We start from the raw sequence: 24627 nt of genomic DNA, 5'->3' as shown, positions 1-24627 counted from the left end.
ATAAAGGAACTATTTCTTTACACCGAAGCTGAATCGGCGTCTAGAGCAGCACCAATCAAAACTGGCCAACGTAATGCGAAAGTAAAATACCTATCGCTTTTCCAAAAATAGCAAATAAGTTCTTTAACTTTAATTAATTGGCTATTTTTTAACTAATACTACAATAGGAACCTTTATTTTATTTTTAATATTTTGTACTTGTTATGTAAAGGCGCTTACATTAGACGCATCGAACATTTAGGTTGGCAACCTCCCCCCCTTTCCTTTCTCATCAAGATGGAAGCCGTCGAAGACGTGCTAAGCGATGCTTTCCCCGATATTGACGAAGATCTGTTTGATTACCTCGAAGGTACGCGAACCGTTTTGTCCCAGGAATGCTTCCGCAGTCACTCGTCTACAATAACATCCATAAACTATGCCGACACGGTCATTGCCGAAGTTGACATTGGTCGGCTTGTCGGCAACCCATTCATATTAAGTACTACTTCCCAAATCCACGCAGCATCTCGGCTAATCCCCCCGTACCTGGCCTTGGAGTACCTAATCGTAGTTCGCGTTCTGGAGTTGTAACTTACCTCAGGTTTGTCGCGAGCCATTTGTGTTACGGCGGTGGTCGTTTGCTTCGGCCGGTCGGTGCTCGCCCGGAAGCCCCGCGTACTAGTTTCGTCTTCGCTGTAGCTGTCAACAGTTATCGCTTGGGTGGTCGCGCTCGCGAACAAACAAACAAACGAATGCGACAGAAAGAGACTTGTGAAGGCTCAGCCTGCTCTCGTTTATTTTGCGCGCACAGGCGTCTTGGATGAGGGCAAGGAGGACTTCTCCACTTGTGACGAGGTTTACGATGCCGTCGGCGAGATGCTGTTGCAAATCTCCGGCGACACCAAAGACGACAATGAGATCCGGGAGATCTGCGCCCGGCTGCTCCACGTCATGAAAGGGTACGACTGGAAGCTCATTTTCTTTCTTTCTTTTTCGGTTTCATGCCATGGTGAATCTGTGTTTGTGCGAACGGAACAAATAAAAAGAGAAATGCGGTCAGTGACCCGACGGTGGTGTACCGGCAAACAGCACGGCTGGCAGGAAACGTAGCGCACCACACAACTGCCTGAGTCTGGTAGACTGGTGAACTGTACATTCAAACGGCACACATGTTAGTTTGTCTGACTGTTGTTAAGTAACTACATTTCTTGGCCCACATTCGATATTTTAGCGCCTTCATCTAACCTCAGCTCTCTTAATGATTCATAGGCTCCAATGTTAATATAATTACGAGATATAAAGCTTCATAGATTCGGATGGGACGTAACTTACACTTTCCACTCATTCTAATTGTTTGAGATCACCTATTCACGGACTACCAGAAAGTTGCGTAAATTGAAGTCATTTACAGTCTATGCGAGACTACTGCCCGGTACATGTAGAGCATAAATGTATAATGCCACTAAAGTATATCATATTGTGCTGTATAATCGATGGACTTTTCACTAGAATGTTTGTACATAATTCAAACGTTTGTATGCTTGCTGACACTAGTCCTCACAGTTTAATGCATTGTCGAGCCATGATTTTACTGTGCACAAGTGTCCAACGTTAGTTTTATACTGACTCGCTGAAAACCTTGAATATGTTTTGTCACATTATTCGTTCGAACATTTGACAGGCTGGTGCAAGTTCGCCGACTTAATGCATCGCTGCGCTGGCATTTGTGAAGCATTCTCAAGTACTTGCACCGTGGGCAAAAAGCGCTGCTGTAGTTTAGCCGATGTTTTTCTGCAAATGTTCTCCGATAATTTTTTACGCCACCTACACACTGAATTAATGCAAGTTGTGCCAGGAGTAATTATAAGGGAGTTAAATACTCACTGGACATTAAAAGCGAAGCTTTTCTATGTAAACATCTCCGTGCTACGTGACCACAAGTGCTGTGGCCTGGCTGTTCTTTTTCCGAATAGGCCAACCAATCACAGCGGAGAGTACACATGCTGCGCTTGACGCTGGGTTCCTTGCACCACTGCCAGATGGAGGTGGCCGCGAATGTATGGAGGTGGCCTCCATACATTCGCGTCAGTGGTGGTGTGGGGAAAAAGAAAAGCTAGAACGCTTACCTTCGTGCATCCGTGGCAGTGGCATTGCATTAGCCTCTCTGCAATACCTAAATAAATCCTTTTGTGTCACTTTGTGCGGACAGTCACTAAACACAAACTCGTCTTTTGACTCTTTATGCACTTGCGCAAAGCTTCAGTGTATATAGATTGCAACTCATTGGAAATGCTGCATTATTTTATTCATGCTTACACTGTAGAAGAAAATGGACAACTGTAGGCATCCAGCATTTGTTCAAATTCAAACAGCCGACACTTTAAAGCATCAAAGCGTGTTGCCTCAACAATGAAAAAAAAAAATGACGTTTTCGTAAACTTAGAGTGCTTATTCCAGAAATCCAATCTGTTGTAATCTATTTTTGAGTAGGGTGTCTACAGCATGTGCAAATCAAAAGCAAAGCTCCGTGTCCTAACATATCCGTGTTCTTCCAATTTTTGTCAACCAGGGAGTCCGATGTGCAGAATGGTGACAGCCACAGTGCCCCTGCGAAGGTTCTTAATGCCCCAGTGCAGTTAAAAGCCTTGGCTGCTGAGTTTGAGAATACTACCGATGAAGTTCAAAGCATCTGGATGAAGCAGAGAGACAGTGCATTGGTAAGAACATTTAATGCATTTAGCAAAGGGCTGTGCATAAAACATTTTGGTCACATCTCTTATATCATTGTATTCAGATAGAATATGCTTTTTTCCTTTTCTTTTCCGCATGCACATTTACACTGCATTTTTGTGTTAGTATCTTATGCATGCATATGTCTAGACAAACATGTCACAAGGGCCTATTCAAGTTTTGTTTACATGTGCTGAGAAGGTACTCACCTCTGCTTCATCAAACATAGGCCTTATTTTGTACATTCTGTACATATAGCACTTATTTCAATGCGTTATAACGTGTTGTATGGGCAGTAGGATCCGCTTTTACAGGGAACAGCAAATTCGCATTCAAACTAATAAAACTGTAACTGTTCATTACAACATAGTATGCAGCCACATTGGCATGTATATTTACTCATGTTTATTGTATCTCGGCTGTAACTGATGGCGGCAGACAAACTTGGTGCTTCCTTTAAGAGTACGTACAGTGCTCAGCGAATGAAACAGAACATTCACCCTGCATGGTGGCCAGCACTTCTTGTGCCGCCGGAGGGCGATAGGGGCATTAAGCTGATGCATTATGATACGCATTGAAAGCGGGGACCTTTGTGCATTGTGATTGTGTTTGGCCTTCCAGGGCTCACCAGTAGCACAGAAATTGCAGGCCGATTATTGCATTTCATTCGCTAAGCACTGTACATAGATACCCAATAAAACAAAGCAGTGGGCCATTCACTGGTGCGGCCAAATTAACGGAGCAATTTGCATAACGTGAAACTGTGGATTTGGCTCCCCCCTATAGCAAGTTGCCTTTTTTTTCTGCACATCTGTTTTCTTTTGCTCTGTTAAGACTATGAAGGTAAGCGTGAATTTATGTTCCCCTTTAATTGCCAGGCACCTTAATTAAGCAACAAGAACAAAATAGGTTATTTCCCCTCTGCTTTCTCTATAATCTATATCCTGAATGTACTGAAAGTTGTGATGCAAATGGTAATGTTTTAGCTGTAGAATCAAATTTGGCATTCGAACATTGGAAACAGTGGTTAGCCGAGTCATTTGCTTTGTCTTTACAGCAAGTGGACCAGAAGAAGCTAGAAAAGGCAGAGGCCAAATTGAAGCAGAAGCAAGAGAAACGGGAAGTCGGTGGGGAGAAAGTGGTGCCTGTGTAAGTATTGCACTCTCGTATTTACGCATGGATAAGGCGGTTTATGCAGTGAGAAATTCAAATTAGAACATGTTTCTATTTCTTCCCTGCTTTTCTCCTTAATCGGTCTTCTGTTGTATCTGATTTAAATACGACTTGTGTAGAACTCAAAAGATACATGGAAACTGTTGTCACTGCTTAAATGACACTTCAGATTGAAGTGATTTATTTTCAGTGCCCTAAGGGACCCGATCAGGCATTGCACATAAAGAGTGCGGGGGGTTGAATTTCTTACAAGTGATTTGAAATGTGAGAAATCGAATACAAAAGTAAAGGGAAAAAAACATGACATTGAAATGCAACAAAGCACAATACTATATCCAGGTAGAAATGTCCCCAAAGCTATTTTTTTTCTTACATTTCTTTTTGTATTGCTCAGTATAAAAATATATCCTGGGAAAAAACTTGGTTTGCTTCCTGTTTATGTATGATACCTAATGAGTACTGACATTACAGTAGAGGAAAACATATGGTCTTACTTGCATTCTTTAGAAGAGTTAACTGCTGAACTAGTTGGTGATCTTGCATACTGAAAAGATTTTGCACCAAAAAACAACACACAAGAAAGACAACGACAGCATGGGCGCACGAGCGTCCGGGGTGTCGTCATCTTTCTTGTATGTGTTGTTTTTTGGCGCAAAATCTTTTCAGTTACTTGCATTCCTTTTCTTTCTTTTTTTTTTTAACATAGAAGTCTGCAGTCGTCGTCAGCATGAAATGAAACACCTATATTTTTTTCAAATGCTCGTAGGGGCTTTCAAACACCTGCCATTCATAAAAGTGTTCAATGAGACTAACAGTTCAACAGGAAAACTTCTTATGTAGTATAAGTGCCTAAATTCGAACCCACGAATCATGAGTTGTCATTTAAAAAAAAATGTATTATTCCCTTCCATATTGATGACGATTGTACAGTGTGTTATTTTTTGGGCTATCGTCACAATAGCGCCCAAATATTTTTGATGCTACAAATTTTTATAACATTAACTGAGTGTCCATAACATTAACAGAGCTGAGTGTCCCTACAAATTAGGATGATTTGTATTTCTTAAGCAACATTATCTCTTTGCCACTGTCATTCTCCCTTGAAGGCACCTCGTAATCAACATCACAGTCCCCTGAACTAGAATTCATAAGAAGGTCTTGAGAACAAGAAACATTGATTCATGGACTCATGAAAATATACACAGAAACAAAATAATGCATGGTTAAAAAATGCACATATTTTTGGTGCAGGTTTTTCATGTCAGTAAACAAGAGACATGCAGAATGCCAACAGTTCATAAGCTTTTCTTTTGTGTGCCATCTGTCAAGTAAAAAGAAAACCTACCAAAAAATTTTAGTTTGACCGATTTTAGAGTATATGGCGCAACCAGTCTAAGGCTCTTTCAGGTTCACAAATTATCATGACCAAGTGTGTTCATTGGCATTCATATAAGTATGCTCTGACACGGCACTTAACGAGTTAGTGGGGTTTTATATGTTGACAAAACATGTTCTTTGCTATTGCAGTATATGTGTACTGTTTGTAGACTTATCAAGCTGAGGACCACACCCAAGTGTGGGTTTTTTATAGACTTAACTTTTTAATCATTACTCCCACGCAGTCAACCTGTGTTGAAAGCTGCCACAGCAAGTCAAGCAGTCAGCAAGAGGGAAGCCCGCATGGAAAGCAAGGGCAGCAACCGTACTCAGGACATTCGTGTTGAAAATTTTGACATTGCCTTCGGCGACAAGTAAGTGGATGGCAACTGATTAGCTGAGGTAAAGAGTTTGGCCTATTCCTTTATTTAACTGCTTTCTTTCTTGCAGAACACTCCTAATGGGAGCCAACTTGACACTGGCCTGTGGAAGACGCTACGGTCTTGTGGGCAGGAATGGTATTGGAAAGACCACGCTTCTGAGGATGCTCTCCAGGTAGGCTGCTTTGTGTTTTGGGTGAAGTATGGGTAAGAATGCAAGGAGAGACAAAGATTGCATCGGAAAGCTTGGTGAGGAGATGGAGAATCAAGTAACATTTTTAACTGCCAGTTTTGTGGAAATTTGGTTTATTTGTGTAGTCAGTGCTTTTAGTTGTCAGTCGATTTGCTTCTGCCCTGCTATCTGCTAGCGTCCTGCTTAGCTGTGTTGGCAAAGCAACTGCCCTGAAAAGGTAGTGGTGCTGAGTTCAATCCCGGGACCAGAAACACTAATGTTTAATCACCTGTCCCCTTTTGACAGACCTCTACGAGTCTGCTGTGCAGCTTCCAGCTCGTTTAGGGAGGTCAACTACTATTCCTTCCATATATGACTATTTGCAAATACCGTATTTACTCGCATAATGATCACACTTGCGTAATGATTGCACCCCTGAATTTTGTCGTCAAAATTCGTATTTTTTTTATTTCCTGTGTAATGATCGCACCCCGAACTTGCCGCAGCGATATGTCGTGTGCGAAGTCTAGCTAATAATGATTGCAATATCTGTCGAATGCTATGCAAACGACTCTTCAAGACAACCCAAGCGGTCTGCATGCACCAAACATTGTTAAGCAGATGCCCCATTTCATTCCTTTCATCACTTTCCGCACTTCCATGACAAAAAGAAAAAAAAAAGCTACAACCAAACTTGCCTTTAGTATTATGTGTAGGCTTTATATATAATGGTTGTGGTCAACAACAACAACAAAAAAAGGCGCCTTTCAATTCTTGTATGCACTCGTGGGCACGCAACAAATCGCGAGCGGCAATGATAGCAGCCATGTTTACTCTGATCGTTAGAAGTGTACCCTAGTCATACACCGACGCTTGTAACACAGCTAAGATATCCACCCACCCTTAGCGGAAACATGCCATATTAGGATAGTAGTGAAGACAGATGCCGCAGTTTCCGCAGCATGCTGGCCATGTGTTCCTATGTCAGTGGCAGCTAAGCGCACCCATCTGTTTTGGTCCCCTCAAAGTGGACCTGGTGACGTTATTGCTGCAAAATTGCCGATATTAACAATATTATTCATTACTGATATGGAAGAAATTGTTTCAGTTCACATAATGTACTCACAAGAAGAACAAAAAATAGCGTTCGGCGTGTTCAGCTTGCTCCGCCGGCCGCCATTTTTGTTTTGGTGTCCCGCACTACATACAGCCGCAGCCACCTGTTGTCCTCCCGCAGCTAATGCGGGTTGAAAAAAAAAAATTTGCAGGAAATTTAACCTGCGTAATGATTGCACCCCTGAATTTGCGTCACTTTTTTTTTTGACAAAAAAGTGCGATCATTATGCGAGTAAATACGGTATGACATTTCAAAGTAATTCGATCAGCGTCATTTGTTCTACACTCTCATTTGCTCACTAGACTTTCATTACACTGACATGAGAACATTGTGTCATGAAATTTAATGTCTTCCTTCAACTTGCTTGTTCATAGTGGTCAACTCAGGATTCCATCGCACATCTCTGTGCTGCACGTAGAGCAGGAGGTTGTGGGAGATGACACCATCGCGCTGGACAGCGTCCTTTCCTGCGACGAGAAGAGGCAGCGGTTGCTCAACGAGGAAAAGGAACTTACCGCCAAAGTGTGAGTTCGCGTGACATGTTTTCAGCGTGGGAGAACCGGTGTTGCCCTGAATGAAACATTTACCTTGGTCAACGTGATGCAGTCACATTAGCTTTGGCTACCGATGCGAGAGGCTGCAAGGATTTCTAACAAATCAGAAATTGCATATTTGTCCCGCGCAAGCAATTGTGTGTTTGACAACGGTCCAGGCATCTTGCAGATAGCTATCTTGTTATTAGTGTCTTCTTTTTCCAGTTTTATTAAACCAAAATGATTTCTCAGTACCATACTTTTGCATGCGTGTGATTTTTCACAAGAGGTTCTAGGAAGTTCAAAGTACAGGTGCAAATGATGCACGAACTCTTGCCTTATGACTTCACTGCACACAGTTTCTGTTGATCAGAAGCCTACCCTGAAGGGCAGATGCATATAAATGCACTTTGCAATGCTTTGAAATTGCATTGCCCGGCATTGTGCCGACAATGGGGCTGGGTTGACTTCATTAAGATGTGAACGGTTTTGCACGCACGTGGTCGTTCGTGCAGGTTATGCATGAGGATTTTTCTTTCCCCTTTACAAGCGTTGTATAATTTGCAGTCCGGGTTGCGTGGATGGGAGCCTTACGCATGGGGAAACACTGTGTCTTTCTCGACACATCTCGACAAAAAGGATGAAGTGCATCCTTTACAGATTTGTCCTTTTTTGGTCAGTTTCTCCAGGGTAAGCAAACGACCTCAGATTTTCCCTTTTCGTTTTACAGGGCCGAGAAAGATGACCCGGCACTGAATGAACGGTTGTCTCAGGTCTATGCCGAACTGCAGCACATAGATGCCGACAAGGCACCGGCAAGGGCATCAGTCATCCTGGCCGGTCTTGGCTTTTCCTCGGCAATGCAGCAAAAGAAAACCCGGTACATGCTCCTTGTTCATTTTGTTCAGTTACACTTACTACATTTCCATCCCCCTCCCCCTTTTTTTTGTTGCAATTTTAAAGGGACGCCGAACAGCAAAACTAAATGACTTTCACTTGTTAAAATATTCCTTCAAAATTTATTTTTCATTGATTTGGCAAGAAAATGTTTATTAGTGGAGAAAAAAACACCTCCTTTTCTCAAATTTCATGCCGAAACCTCAGCACCGGTCCGTCGGTCTGACATCACAGATTTCCGAGTATTTTCTCATGTTTGGGCCATTTCGGTGCAGAAACATTTCTCGAAACTTGCTAGCTTAAGCATTTGTTTCTTTTAGAATGGAATGTAGTTCTTGTTCTTTCTAATAAACAAGTAACTAGGTTCATCTTCTCATGGTGAGCCAGTCTGAGAACTTCAGTAGGGCAGCGTCGCTATCTATATATCATTCTTGTGTTTTATCTTATCGAGCCTCCCCTTGCAGTAAGGCAGACTCATGGCTATAAAATTACGTTTCTGAGCATGAGCTTATGTGCTCAATTTCTGGTGGCAGCAGCCACATTTTAATAGTGGGAAATTGTGTTTTTGACTCATGTGCTTGCATTTGGGTGCACATGGAAAAGCCATAGCTAGCCGAGCTCGATATGGCACCCCCCACCACAGTGCTTCTCCATAGTGCAATAGATGGCGTCCATACATGATGACCATGACGCATTTCCGGTTCCTGCAATTGCTTGCGGTGTTTGCAGTACACAGAAGCATGGTGTTCAGGATGGGCTTCTACTTGAAACTCTATTTAACGAAGTGATGAACATGCTCGAATTATTTCGTTAAATCGGGAAGTTTGTAAAATCGGGAAAGGAAATTTTCGGTCCTTCGAAATCTAAAATTGTAACATAGTGACACGCAAAGGCTGCTGCAGCATTGTAATTGCCGGTAATTCAGCCATCTGTTGCATAAACCATGAAATAATGAAAGCAACCACCACCGCTCCTACCGAGGCGATGTTGAGTCGGCTGTTCCGTGCATTGTTTGGCATGCAGCGCCATCAAAATAAAGCTAGGGATGTGACCATGGCACTCAAATGGTTTAATGCGATAGCTTTAGTGCGCACGCCCGAAGAAGAATGTGTCTGTGTCAAAATTAGAAAGAAATCACCGCTTTTTTTACTCATTTACTTCAGGAAAACTTCGTTAAATTGAGTTTGGCCAGGTGTGATTCGTTAATTCAGGTTAATGATAACATTGAACCTTATGGGTACCTGCCAGGGAATGTAAATTTCTTCGTCAAATCGGGAACCTCATTCAATCATGTTTCGTTAGGTTGCATTTTAACTGTATTAGTACTTTGGGAGAAAGCTGTCGCCAGGGTTGCTATCTGGACACCACCTGTTGTTGCTAAGTGTTGAATCACAACACTTATTCAGTAAGTTTCTATTACTGAACTGGGGTGAAAAGGACGTGAACTATGTCATGCACAAAAGATTGTTATCATGATCATGCAAAATGTTTTTCTCATCACCTGCAGAGAGTTTTCCGGAGGATGGAGAATGCGAATAGCATTGGCAAGAGCACTGTTCACGAGGTGAGTTGTGGTGGTTTTTGGTGCAGCAAGAATGCTGAGAAATCGAAAAAGCATTTTTTAACCTTACTTGAGGAGGCAACTAATATTGCAAAATGTTTTTGTAGTTACAAAGACGCAAGCAGAAAAATGTTATCTGCAGAAAAATCTGCATTAAAAAAAAAGCCAGCTTTTGGTCTAAATGAAAACTGCACAGCTGGATTCTTTTCATTGGAATAAAATGACCTTTTCTTTCCTTCTTTTCAGGCCTGACTTGTTGCTGCTTGATGGTAAGCCACTCTACAACCTCCAATACCTTCTGATACTTGCAGTGAACATATCTTGTTAATGCTGCTCAACTAGTGTATTATTTTTGTTCTTTTACACTCTGTTCTTGGGTCTAGGCTGTGCTACATCTATGACATTATTTTACCTGTGACGATTAGCACACAGATCCTTCATTTCATTTAAAGTTTGGGTACTAATATTTTTTTGCTGCATCACTAATTTCAAAGTGACATTGACCTGCAAAACTTAAGAACAAATCTTTTGGCAGTAGTATCAACGCTGTAAGATATCCACTAGGCGCTTTCCTGTTAGACTTAAAAGCCTCACTTTTGCTACTGTTCTGCAAGTTGACTTGTGAAGCACAGCACCTAGCAGGTGCCAAAAGCTAATGGCGCAACCAAAGCAGCTGCAATTTAAAGGTAAACTTTCTTATGGTTTAGACGAGCTGCCGAAATTTGTTATGCACTGCATTACTTGTACAGCCAAGCTGTGGGTGCTCATTATCGATAAGGGGGGTCTTAAAAAGCTAATTTGATGTTGGCAGAGCCGCAGATAGCATGCTTTAATCGAAAAGGACAGCAGCTCAGAACTGCAACTTTATTTCAAGCAATGTGATGTTAACGAAACCCTAGGAATGATAACTATGCTATTGCTGCACCAGTTATTAGCCCTGATTGACAGTTTCTGCTTAGTGTGGCAGTGGAACTTCCTTCTGCATCCAGAAATATGCAGTGTGGGTGTGCGCACCAGACAGAAGTGAGATGACACAGTAGTTGTGTTTTTTGCGTGTATATGCTGTATATTTTTTCACCAGATAGACCATAAGTCCATTTTGTTGGTGGCTGCGTCAGCGTCTAAGCACTTCTTGTCGCTTTTGCATTACTGCACAAACTTTGTGAGATAAAGAATCGATGTCTCATGCTCAGGTGGCAAGAAAATGTAGTTTCTCATGGTCTCTTGTCCGTGAACCTTTGACGCTTAGTGTACATCGCTCATGCCACAGCTGTTTGCTGAACTGTGCTGGTACGCTGCATGTAGCTCTGATTTTAAATCTCTTTCCTCCCACACAGAACCTACAAACATGTTGGACATGAAAGCAATCATTTGGCTAGAAAACTACCTACAGGTAAGTGCTCTTGCTCTCACTTGGTCGTTACTTCGCAGTTAGAGCTTTTTCAAACTTTCCTGTCATGCTTTCTGCTTATAGTTGAGCTGCATTTTGCTGCCGAGTTACTTGTTGTGTTCAGTTGGTTTCGGTAATAATTTTTGTGAATTGTTATCAGTTTATTTCTGACTCTTGTTTATTTCTGCCACGCCTAGCAGCCTTTTTGCTCTTGGTCCTGCTTCTGTGACAGGAACGAATTAATAAGCTTACACAACTTTCACAATGACATGTTCTGTAGTATAGTTGGTGTCAAATCAAATCAGCTTTATTTTCCATTACAACATATGGATGGCCCCTTGGTCTGAAAGCTTGCGGTCAGAAGCTTCATGAAGGCCTGTGTGCCAGCTTGCATGGCTTTATTGCTAAGCAAAGTAGCATATGAAATCAGGGAGCCGCAAGGTATGGTTAGATTGAACAGAATTGAGTGTGACATTCATATCAGTGAGGTAGATAAAGCATAGTGTTCATATAGTTCTTTTTGCATTTGTGTTTTTGCGATTAGGACGGGATGCCTGTGTATGCAACATAGGTGGAGACACTTGTGCTTTGTTGTTCAGGACTGGCCTACGACACTGCTGGTGGTCTCCCACGACCGGCTCTTCCTGGACACCGTCCCCACAGACATCCTGCACTTCCACTCACAACAGATCACAGGCTACCGGGGTAACTATGAGAACTTTGTCAAAGTCATGACAGAACGGCTCAAGAACCAGCAGCGCGAGTACGAGGCGCAGCAGCAGTACAAGGCACATGTGCAGGTACGAATTCGCTTCACCACTTGTTTTGGTCAGTGCGTGGATGACTTTCAAAGGGAACCTTTCCTTTGTTCTATACCCCGCTTCGAGTGGACGGCTGTCCGGCCTAGTAAACAGGGTCAATCCCCGAGACAGTGTAATCAAAGGTGGCGACTTGATTTTGGTACCAGCGTACAGTATGCGTCCTCACAAACATTTTAATGCAGTTTATAATGCAGGCTAACACTGGTGGCAGTGCGACACCACAAAACCTGCACTCCTCACATCATTAACCAATTCTGCTAGCCAATAACTGTCCCCCGCAGCATGTCTCAGCAGGTCTATACTGGGAACATACCACTCGACTTTGACAATCACCCTATGATGGCCTCTGCTTAATTTTTTATCGCAGTTTTATATTGACCCGGTTTCCTACTCCCCTGCGCAATCAGTTGCAATGGGAAAGTGTGCACCAGCTATGTATAACAACGGGAAAGGCATACTGCCCCTGTATTCCCATACAGATGTCGGCTCAAATACGGGCTTAAAACCTTTTACTGGACCCCACCAATTGCAACACAGTACCTCCTTGTGATGGAGAAACTATGCCATAATAACGCTTCTTGAGGATTTGTGCAGCAAAAATTCAGTGGAGATGTAGCGGCATATATATAATCATGTAGCCTACATCTAATGTGATCGGCTTCCCACACTACACACACATGTGCTTTCTTTCCACTTTGACGCTCCTAATGCTAACAAATTAAAAGTTAATTGAGAAACACCTTCATCCCAGTGCATACCTGGAGTGCCTGGTTACAAGCATGTTACTTCGCATTTATGAGTGTCGTTCCAGTGCAATAAAACCTTCAGGAGGGGTGGTGCTGGGATCCACTTTCTTGAGTTAAGGTTGAATGTGATATAGAGTAACATCGTAAAATACATGTAAAATTGTAGATTTTTTTTTTCTGACCAAGTTGCTTGTGAAATTTCCCAGCTTTGTGTTGCAGCTTTTCAGACTTGTTGGTGTTCTCGCTTGCTTTTATTTTTATGATTTAAAAAATGTAATTTGTTGTTTATTTTTTCATTCGTGACTCCTTCCCTGTCGTAAAAAGTTGGCATGTCTTAGACTGAAGGATTTGTGTACATCAGCAAATCATCAGAAATGAGAAGAGCAATTCAGCAATCACTTAGTGCAAGGAAGCATTGTAATCACTTACAACTGATTTTCACTTTATTTTCTTAATGATTTTGTCAAGTTCAGCAATGTTTTAAGACATGCTTGCTGTAAATGTTTGAAGTGTGTCATTGATTTCTATGGGAGTGCATGCACCCATTGCGTCCTGCGTACTTGCGTCGGCTTGATCGCACGTTGCGGGCACATAGAAAGCCAGTGCACTATGCCCTCTCTTGGTTCTCCCTCACTCTCGATAAGCACACCTTTCCCCTTAGACTTGTGGGAAAGGGCAAGGTATTCGTTGCACAAGGAGCACATTCCTCTCGTGAAAGGAAACAGGTGTAAAAGATCGTCGGTGGAGGGAGACGCTCCCTTTGGCACTCTGACTTTGTCGACGTGACCTCGTTGCCCGACTATCATGTGCAACAAGGCAAGCCTATTTATTACCTCTTCACGGAGTGGACCTTCTCTTTTCAACTGTTGCTTATTGCTTGCAGCAATAAATATTGTCAGAGCTGACGCTTCTGGGTGCCTTGTTCATCTGAACTCAACATAGCTACCATTACAAGCCCTGTGGGTTGGGGAGTACTATGGAATGGCTGTGTGTGGCTAGATCCAGAGCTTCCCTTCAGCCTGTTACATCTCAATATGGTGATGAGCATTCTTTAGACGTTTACCACGAGGCCGCCCCCCATTCATCAGTGCCTGTCCAGAAGTATATGCAGCGTTGATGCCGACTGTTGACAGGTCAACAAAAGACCCCTCTACTTGAACTTGACTACTAATTAATGAAAAGGGCCAACATCGAATGCTATCGTGGGTGTGGCTTCGACATCGGATTCCCAGATTGCTACATGCTTGTGCCATATGCGAGGTGCGAAGACAAAACATAGGAGGCAGAGTATAGCGGAACGGTGCGATAATCATGGGCAGGATATAGCAACTGATTCAACAATTGCGATTGGCCATGATACAGCCATCAGATTCCCTAGTCTAGTAGCCTAGGAAGGCGACTGTATTAAAAGTGGAGACGCTTGAGGCAGTGGGGGCTGACATGTCCTGATGTGAACTCGGACGTTTAATATGCTCCTACATGAAGTGGGCTTCCGTATCTGGACCCAGTGTAAATAATGTAAAATGAACAGTTTTTCCTTCATTCCTACTGCCGGACCTACTCATCCATGGGCTTGGTGGATTGCTGGCCCAAACGTCACCTCGAGCCGCAACAAGCCCTAGCCACATGCCAAGCGTACCCCCACAGAGCCAGACCAACCAAATAAAAAAAAAATTTTTTTCGCTTTGTCTACTATGTACTGCTTTTGAATAAGGTGCTCGACTGATTTTTCTCATGGCATTGAGAAGTCCTGCACAACCCAATTTGCTAATCTCTGAACCATCTCCCAAGGCCTAAATTTTTTTATATATACTTGTTCTTTCTCCTTTCGCAGGTCTTCATCGACAGGTTCCGGTTCAATGCAAAGCGTGCCTCCCTAGTGCAGAGCAAATTGAAGATGCTGGAAAAACTGTGAGACTCAGTTATTCATATTTAGTTTAAATTTGACCCTCAGCATCCTGCCCTGTGCGTCAGTGGGGTGGCGTACTGCGAATGCTGCCACTTCTGTTTCCACAAACTGCAGAATTACTTAATTTTTTATAAACGAGAAGAAAGGGGGTTAACTGAGGGGCCCGAATTTTATTAGTCATATCATAAGAAGCCAACAAACACTGACATCAAGGACAACATAGGGAAATAACTTGTGCTTAATAAATGAAATAAAGAAACAATAAATTAATGGAAATGAACGTAGATGAAAAAACATAAGGTGTTAATTTTTTGTTTCTCATGCGATTACAGAGAAATTGATGTTTAAAAAGAATCTCTCATGGCCTATGTACCACTCAACTTCTGTACTTTAGCAGAACTTTCTTTGTTTGAAATTTATTTATCTTTGTAGGCTTAAAACTAAATGTTATTGTAACAGCAGCATTCAAATATCTTCCAACGTATATCTTCAAACCAAAATCATCTCCAATGCTGAACCTGCCTTAGCCAAAATAGTGTTGTTCAAACAAAGAATGAGGAATAGATTTAGGCAGTACAGAACCCCATGCACTTTACCAATAACCATAGTTTTATGTCTTGTTTGTACTGGTCATTCATTTATTCACGTCTTTTGAATTGTTGGAATTGCACATGTGTGCTTTTCTGACTTCTTTCCTTACTTTTTATTTGTATTTATCTCAACCTTTACAAATGCACCGGCTAGCTTGATATTGTTCTTTAGTCAGTTGGCAGGTGGAGGTTGTGATTGTGTCAAACCTTGATATCCTCTTTGCAGGCCTGAGTTGAAGCCCGTGGAAAAGGAGGTTGCAGTCACGCTACGGTTTCCCGACCCGGAACCACTGTTCCCACCAATCCTGCAGCTCGACGAGGTGTCCTTTGGTTACAACCCTGGCCAGAATGTGCTGGAACGCGTCAACCTTTCGGCCAACCTGCAGTCAAGAATCTGCATTGTGAGTTCTCTATTGAAGTTTGTCACAACTGGAAATGCAGAGTGGAGCCGCCATCCATTCCATTCCCACCCCATTCCGGAAATTGAAGATCCCCGTAATTCCATTCTTTTGCACTCGGAATGGTGTTAGAGTTGGATCATTCTCACTCCTGGAGCAGTTGAGCTGATTCATTCCATTCCAGTAATTCCACTAAATGAAACTTTTTCTATAATTGTTCACCACTTGCATTGCATGCCTGACAAAAGAAAAAGACATTCTTGAAGTCTTAACAATGTAAGAAATAATGTTACACACTATTTTTTTTTGCTGGAGAACAAACATCCGTTGTGACCTCAACCCTTCAGTGCACTGTTGCCTGTAATCTCTCCAGGTATTAATCATTAAAGTTAAGTAAAGCACAAAATAATCTTACACCATGTCCTTCATGGTGGGCGAGTGCAGTTATTTGAGGAAAAAGTCTGCAAACAAATTTAAGATGGTGGTCTACAACGTGAATGCTGCTTTAGCATTAAATGAATTCAAAGACGAAGGAATCTCTGAATTCTGCTGCCTTTTCTGTGTCTTAAGTTTGTGGGGATGCGTGACTCTCACGCCTCCCCTGAGATCTAGTTTTCCCGCATAGCTCGTCTCCTGCAGGGCGGCTTCGCCCGTCGCGTGGCTTGGCGCCCGCGGCGGTCGGAGTGGTTGAAACGCAGTGCGAGAGGTGGCGCTAGTGTTGCGCTGCGGCGGGGTTACTTAGGCGCGGGAATGAAAGGCTCTGGGTCTTGAGCGGCGGACTGGCGCACACGCCGGACGTTCCGCGCGCGCGCGCGCCAATCCATGCTTCTGCGAGACCGTCTCGCGTGGCCGCCTTGGAACGTGCCACCATTCGCATGACAACACGCGCGAACGCCCAGGCGTTGGGATCCAGCATGGGGCGAACATATTCGCTCGCTATGCGGTCGCGGTAAGTCGGGCTTTTAGATTTGTCGTGCGCCCATCGGCATGTTTTGGGGATAGCAACTCGGCTAGCAGGCATTGATCTATGAGAGGTGCAATAAATGCCCTTGTGATTGTTTGCACTACTGTGTTGTTCCTTTGTCCCAAGAGTACGGAGGAGAACCCCGTATCTCCCACAAGTTTTCTGGCATATTACCAGGGCATCATATACCAGCACACCTCTCTGAACCCTTGTTATGGCACCTTCTGGATACTTGATAGTCTAGACGAAAATCTTGGTGCACTTTCCAAATCATTGTGGACTCTCGTAGGGTGCAATCACCGTAAGGTGCAACCATTTCTGACATTCTCATTTTTGGTCTGCATCTCTTTGTGCTTGCTCTTGCTACATCAATTAATTCTTGACAATAATTAAGTATTAAGACATTCGCTAAAATTAAGGAGTTAACTAACCTAGCTCCTTAGTAAAAGGAGCTAACTTTAATGAAAAGTTGCTGTCTTTAAATGCACTTGAACATTATAACCAAGAAAGGTTTTTGGGTCATTAGAAGTGCAGAAAATGTAAAAATACCGTGTTGTTTATAATTATCGCAACAGAGATGATCGCTTATAGGTACATACTGAAACAGCTGTATTGAGTAAAAGTTGTGAAATGTGAAAAAGTGGTCAAGTCTGTGTTGGTCTGACTGGCAAGTTTGCCAGTTTTGCAGTCTCACTTAAAATCAACATTTAGCACTCCGGGACTGTGCGCCCATTCCATTCAGACTCCGTTAAGGAATTTCGGGCTCTCATTCCATTCCAGTTTGGGTGCTTGAATATGTGAAATGATTCCAGAATCAATCGAACTCCGGATTTGTGACTCTGCAACTCTGGTCACAACTTCACGAAGAAGCACATAATGAAGCCAGAATGAAATGCAGGGGGGCTTAATAGTTGTATGTAATTGAAGCATGGAAATAGTGAGCTAAATGGATATGAAAGTGGACAATAAGATAACTTGCCGCAGAGGGAGGTGAGTGCACATTTTCTGCACTATGCATGCAGTGCTTCTGCTTCCTTGGCCAGAGACAGGGCTGTACACAAATTTATGCATGTACACAAATATAGTACTCAAGAGAGTGGATAGGATGCTTTGATATGTGAAAGGAAAAGAGGATAAAGTATTACACAAATTAGTGTAATAGTAGCTACATTTGTATTCTTAGAGAGCTTAAACCTGAATGCCCTGCTGTGGTAACTCAGTGGCCATGGCGTTCATCTGGTTAGCACAAGGTCACGGCTTTGATTCCCAGGTGCAGTAGCCACATTCCAAGGTAGGCAGAATGCAAGAAAGATGCCTGCATCCTTGGATTTAGGTGCGCTGTAAAGAACTCCACGTGGTGGAAATTAACCTTTGTTATTTCGTACAGTAGTTCTGGTACTGATCCTGATGTCTAAACTGATCCTGTGCCGTAGGCTAATTATGCATTTCTCCTGTCTCTCCAACCAGGTCGGTGACAACGGCTCCGGCAAAACGACGTTGCTGAAGATCCTCAACGGCGAGTTGAACCCGACGGCAGGAGTGCGGCATGTGCATCGCAACCTGGTGATCGGCTACTTCACCCAGCACCACGTCGACCAACTGGAATTGGGCATCTCCTCGCTAGAGTTCATGGCTAAGCAGTTTCCTGGTGCGTGCCGCGTGGCCTTGTTTAATGGGCATTATTGCCTTACCTGTTTCCAATACTTTGGAACCTGTTCTACTACAGCCTTTGACTAATGCTTGAAGTAGACACTTAGGTACAACACTCTTTCCAAAGACGGTGCCTGCAGTCCTTTTGTATTTGCATGTAGCCTATGCGGCGATGCACCATTCTTCTATTGAGCTACGTAAGCTACAAGCACCGTTCTTCTTCTACGCCAAGATGTCACAGTGCAGCCCACAGTCATCTTGTCTGGTCAACAGTGGACTTAAATTTGACATTCCAGGCTTAATGAATCCCGTGATGGCTCATTGGCTATGGCGTTCTGCTGCAGAGCACGCAGTCGCGCCAGGGTTAGAATCCCGACCGCGGCAGTTGCATTCCAATGGGGGTGTAACGCAAAGACATTTGTCTACTTAGATTTCAGCACACGTTAAAAACCCCCAGGTGATCCAAACTAATTCAGAGCCCCTCACTGCAGCATCTCTCTGCAGCCCAGGTATTATCGCTTTAGGATGTTAAATTCCATAATTGGATATTCCCCCCCTCCCTTTTCTCCCTTTTCTGTTTTTTTTTCTTTTTAATTGTAAGTTGAATGTGCCGGAAAAATTTATGCTGCGATGTCAAGAATTATCCGGGTTAATATTGTATGACGTTTTGCGGAGAGATTTTACCTTGTGCACTGCACCTGGCTTAGTTGAGGCAACAGTGAAATTGTCGCACCCTTTTCCCAGTTCCTGACTTGCTTCTTGCGCATAACAGTCCTGCACGCATTTGTGGCTAGACAGCAGCTACAAGGAACTGTTCCTTCACTTGCAGGGAAGTCGTCTGAGTACTACAGGCAACAGCTGGGCTCCTTTGGTGTCACCGGCGACCTGGCATTGCAGACCATTGGCAGCCTCTCTGGAGGCCAGAAGAGTAGGGTCGCATTCGCCCTCATGTCCATGCTACGGTGAGATTTCTGTGCTCTCCACTCATTTACCTTTGAACTCATCTTGGAGAGCTCTGGCAGCTCAAGTGAAGCAACAAATGCGGTACTATAGTCCTGTGCAGGACAGATGCTGGACAGGAACTCGATTTTTAGAATGATTCAGTGGGGGCAAATATTTAAGGCACACTAAAGAGGAATGCAAGTTAAGCTGCATTAGTGTAAATTGCCTTTCCACAATACTGAAAAGCACACCCTTGTCATGGCTGGAGGCATGGTAATTTGAAAAAATGGAAAACGCTCAAGACAGGCGGCAACATCCCCTTCACGTTCCCGTACCAGCTCACTACAACGTTGCGGATTTTTGACTTCGTGGTCTGCTCGGGCTTAGGTAATTTTTTATTGGTAAAGACGGGCTAAATTGCACTCCAAAGGAGCCAAAGACTGAATTCCACAAGTTTCAAGAGTTTTTCACTGCGCCAGAAAGGCCCACATGCGAGGAAATACCTTGAAATCCGTGACGTCAACTGTCGTGCCAGCGCCGGCATTTCGGCACAAAATTAAAGAAATTGAAGTTTTGCCTTCATTTTCTCTTCTATAATAATCAATCCCCTACAGTGAAATTAATGAGAACAAAGTTGTCGCAGAGCACTTTTTTTATATATATCTAAACTGATTGAATGTTTCTATTTAGTGTCGCTTTAAAGGGGCCCTTAACCGCTTTTTATGGAAGTCGAGAAGTGCATTCAAAGTTAAAATAGTCTCTTTCAGAAATTCTTTGCCGCAGAAAGTACTTCAACGCATTAATCAGAAGCGGAGTTATTGGCAATCAAAGGTCGCCTATGATCCCATTCGCGGTACTTCCACTTGTTCTTTAAGGACTTGTACTGCGAATGCTACGGCGGAGCAGGGTGTTCCCACAATGCTCCGCCTACTGAATGTCACCGTGGCGTGCAGTTCAGGTTTGATTTTGTATGTTTACGTAGACGCCACTAATTCTGATTTTGGCGCCTACGACACGCCAAACACGATTGTCCTCGGCGAGCCGCAGTGCACTCAGCCAGTGATCTGCAGTATTTACTCTATGCAGCAGACCGCAGCTACGTGCAACTGTAGTGCATATGCGCAGCGTTTGCTTGGTGCACGACAGGGCTTGAGTGTGCGCTAGTGCTTATATGCTCCAGTCTGGCTGTGCTACGTGGTTCGGATGGACTTTGTCCTGCACCAGCTTGACCCGACGGATAGTAGCCACATCCAACTTGTGCATTTTGAAGCGCTGTCAATAGCTCAATACGAAGCAAAGTCTGCCAAGGCATCTAACCAGGAGTGGCCAGGAATTAATGCGCGCTGGCAAGCGTGCATGTGGTCTGACCTTAAGTTTCGCATGGTCCGAGGCTTGTTGAGTGTTCAAAACAAGTTGAAATTAGTGAGCCCCGACCGCTGCGACACCGATAAGTAGGGTGGTCGAATTTTCATTCCTACGCGAGCAGCTGAGCACGAGCAGATGGTAGTCGGCGCCATCCGGTAGTACGTAATTATTATCGAATTTCGAAAGCAGATTTTGGCTTACTTCAGCCTGCTTGTTAAACTTCGTCAATAAATATACGCAGTAACAGTAGGAAGAAGAGTACTGATCCAAGCACCCTTCTTGATTGATGTCAGCTGTTGGCCAACAGCTGACATCAATCTAGAAGGGTGTTTCGCAAAAAGGTGACTTTGCACTTCACTTGCAAGCTCCACGCATTGTGCAAGACTGCAAAATTTGGCCGAGAAGTTCACAGCAGCGTATGCTATCTGCAGGCTGCATTTATTTCGCCAAGCCTGAGGGGTGGTTCCAGGCCCCTTTAATGGTGACCAGTGTTGCAATGCGGGCTTGTTGGTTTGGCATCTTGGAAAACTATTGTAGCGCATGCAGACTAGGACACAAGAAGGCACATTAAAGACACCGACATGGTGCTGCGGAGTGTGAGCCTTTTAAATCGTCACTAAACCTTACTAATGTTTTTGATTTCTATGTTTACTGCTGTAACTCATACCTCCGCCCCTCATGTAATGCACGAATGGGCCTTTAGGTTACATGAACTAAATAAATAATCTTTCCTGTAAAAAAAGCTAGGTGATGTTCTCAGTGCCTGTCCTGTGCAGTTCACGTTCAGTGTCTCGTCTTGTTCAGAACTGCTAACATGTTTCATACGGCAACATGGTGCTCAACGATGGCTCTGGCTTGCCAGAATATGGTTTCTCCTGTGGTGGGTAACGTTACAATTAGTCAATCTAATTAACCCCTTTAAGTGAATAGAGGTAATTGGTAAAATGCCAGGGTTTTGGAGGTTGACAAGACCAGGCACAGTTTAACAGGCAGAAGCAAATTCTACAAGAAAAACAGGGTAATGCTGTGTAAGAAGACACCAATATGAAGTGGAAGAAGTAGCACAACACATAAAAAAGAAAGAATATGAATAAATAGAACTCTTATCCAAGAAATTTGATAGCAAGGAAGTAATAATTCTTGGATACTGTTAAAAATACAGGTAAAAGGTGGATGCTGAACGCACACCATGCTTTATATACAGATTTTGTATGTCTCTGTATACAAGTGTTTACAAGTGTGCTCTTTCTCTTTCCAGGCCTCATTTCCTAATTCTCGACGAGCCTACGAATCACTTGGACATAGAAACCATTGAAGCCCTGGGGCAGGCCCTGAACAGGTTTCAGGTATGTAAAAAAGTAGGAGAAAAGGTGATATTTTATGTATTTACTGGAACGGTACTTGAATGTTTGTGTATGTGTTCCTAGGAGGCTATGTTCTTGACACGTCCAGTAACTCCATTTTAAGCTCAGCAGAATGAGAGTACAAATAGGAAGGTCAGTTAAGAAAACAAAAGTATGGAGTAACAGAAATCTTTAATTTTGGGTACTTTTTTAGCCGTCGTGAAAAAGACCCACTTAAAGAAATCTGAAAGCGAAAATTCGAGTAGAAACCAACAATAATGATTGTTAAAGACAGCGTCTGCTTTCTTGGAGTTTGCTGGAATTTCATTGAATTGCATCTTCAGCATCCAACTTACCCCTCCCTCTTCTATTTCTTGCCTGTATTCTTGCAGGCGACTTTTTTCTTTTTTTTTTTTTTTTGTCTGGGGGATTGAACCTGGCACCAGTGCTTTTTGGATGCAGTCACTAGTCGTACTACTACTGACTGAACTAACTAAGAGGGCGAATTAAGTGACAGAGTGAAGCACTGGAACAGTGATCATCCAAATGCACAGAGTGAAAATGGTCTGTGCATATTGTTCTAAATTCATCTGTGCACATTACAATTTTGCTTAAGGAAATTTCTCAGTGCCTGTGTGCATTTGCACGTTGTGTATGTGAAGTCAAACTTGACACACATAACTTTAGTTGAGCATTTCATCCGAGTCCCTAGTGCGGCCACTTGTCAAGGGTTCCTGCAACTTGTGCACATATACCAATTCATGCGTGTCATAATTTCGTAGTACAGGATCTGGGCTTGACAAAATTATTTTAGAAAGTAACAGGGCACCTTTGTAGCCATGTGTTTAGGTGAATAGCAATACACTCTCTTACCCTTTACTGTTACAAACCATTCTAACGAAACATGCAACGTCTTCACGAGAACCTTGTTTCTCCACAAACCAGGGCGGTGTGGTGTTGGTGTCCCACGACGAGCGGCTCATCCAAATGGTGTGCCAGGAACTGTGGGTGTGCAGTAATCGCACGGTGCGAAGCATCGAAGGTGGCTTTGCGCAGTATCGCAAGTTGATCGAAGAGGAGCTGGCAGCACAGGGACAGTGAGAAATGCATCGACGATTCGACGGGCTTGTCGGCAAGAAAAAAAAGAAGCGAAGAAGATTCCTCTACTGGGGGAAAATGCAAGGACGTGAAAGAACATTTGAGACAAGCAAGCTTAGCACGGACCGACAGTTTGACGCTTCCAGACATCTTTGTTTTGTGTGTGCGTGTGCGTCGCCGGTCTTCACACAGCCCATTATTTATCTTAATTGCAGAAAAGAAAAAGAAAAAAAAGTCTGCTATGACTTGCGAAAGAGAACGCTTTTTTTTTCTTGCCGAGTAGCCATGGCATGTTTTGGTGTTATTTCCTAGGTATAGTAGTATTTCTATGTCGTGACACGTGTAGTGTGCACGCATGGATTACAACTCGGTATACAACGATTCAACTGTATGAGTCGCATCTATTACGAGCCGGCATCCGGCATGTTCGCATAACATTAACACGCCCAGTGTTTGCAGCTGTCGTAGGTCACCGATACAGCAGAAAGTATGATCTGCTCGGCTGGCCTTTTGCAGCTTCTGTGAAATGTTGGTGTATTGTGCATTCGTGAAGCCTTGGTTCTTATACCTGTCAAAGCTATAGCTAAAAAAGTTTTGTTGTTGTTACTAGCTGTTTAAAATATTGTTTTTAACAGCATGATTTATTACAGTGCCTTAAGCTTTTTATGGTCATTTAAAAAGAAAAAGAGCACAGTTGCTTTTAACTTTTGCACTCAATTATATTGTTCTAAGCAAGTTTTATTTTCTATTATAATTAAACATTGCTGAACATTCGGTTTAAGCTCCAAAAATTTGATTCTGTAAGAAATGAGCTTTCCTAATCGTACATATGTACATGTATGTAAAGATTGCCGAAATTCTCATTTATGTGACAGTAAGCAGAGCATTTCGTCATTTTTCGAGCAGGAAATAGAGCTTGAAAATTTTGTGTGTTATGTACAATGATTAAACAATACTTCCATTTTTCTCTAAAGGACATTTCCATGGTGATGAAGTTTTTAATGTGTGAGCTCACCCGCAATTACTGGAAACAGAAAATGCATATATATATATATATATATATATATATATATATATATATACTATATGGCATGTCTGTCTCACTTGTGAAGGCTAGTGTTACTAGAAGCCATCTGTATTGTGTTCCTGACTGGCTGTTCCTTACTGATGCATCTGACGATTATGAGACAGACTATGCTGGAGGGCTCCAGATTCATTTTTAACCAGCTGGGTTTCCTTAACATGTGCCTAAATAAACGTACACAGTTTTTTTTTTCTTTTGCAACTGCCGTGGTTGCTCAGTGGCTATGGTGTTGGGCTACCGAGCACGAGGTCGCGGGATCGAATCGAGACCACGGCGGCTGCATTCCGATGGGGGCGAAACGCGAAAACACCCGTGTACTTAGATTTAGGTGCACGTTAAAGAACCCCAGGTGGTCCAAATTTCCGGAGTCCCCCACTACGGCATGCCTCATAATCAGAAAGTGGTCTT

General features: G+C 43.1%; 1 protein-coding gene across 1 annotated transcript; it reads left to right on the top strand.

Annotated features, from left to right (window-relative positions):
- Positions 1–245: 245 nt before the first annotated feature.
- Positions 246–24113, top strand: LOC126547845 (ATP-binding cassette sub-family F member 3). Its single transcript, XM_050195868.2, has 18 exons — positions 246–349; positions 791–938; positions 2549–2696; positions 3767–3858; positions 5505–5633; positions 5710–5814; positions 7303–7452; positions 8192–8341; positions 9866–9922; positions 10166–10188; positions 11257–11312; positions 11909–12109; positions 14711–14787; positions 15602–15776; positions 18205–18385; positions 19217–19349; positions 21953–22040; positions 22983–24113. The coding sequence occupies exons 1-18, from the start codon at positions 277–279 to the stop codon at positions 23136–23138; spliced, it is 2142 nt and encodes a 713-aa protein (XP_050051825.1). The 5' UTR covers positions 246–276; the 3' UTR covers positions 23139–24113.
- Positions 24114–24627: the final 514 nt, after the last annotated feature.

Source organism: Dermacentor andersoni, chromosome 3 (genome assembly GCF_023375885.2).
Source record: "Dermacentor andersoni chromosome 3, qqDerAnde1_hic_scaffold, whole genome shotgun sequence".
Lineage (NCBI taxonomy): Eukaryota > Metazoa > Arthropoda > Arachnida > Ixodida > Ixodidae > Dermacentor > Dermacentor andersoni.
Note: the sequence above shows the minus strand (reverse complement) of the source record. Positions and strands in the feature narration are given on the sequence as shown.

Bases quoted from the DNA above. Each gene is read 5' to 3' on its own strand.
- LOC126547845 (XM_050195868.2), top strand. From the start codon at position 277: ATGGAAGCCGTCGAAGACGTGCTAAGCGATGCTTTCCCCGATATTGAC. The intron at 350-790 runs GTACGCGAACCG...TTGCGCGCACAG, and splicing joins TCTGTTTGATTACCTCGAAG to GCGTCTTGGATGAGGGCAAG. The intron at 10,189-11,256 runs GTAAGCCACTCT...CCTCCCACACAG, and splicing joins TGACTTGTTGCTGCTTGATG to AACCTACAAACATGTTGGAC.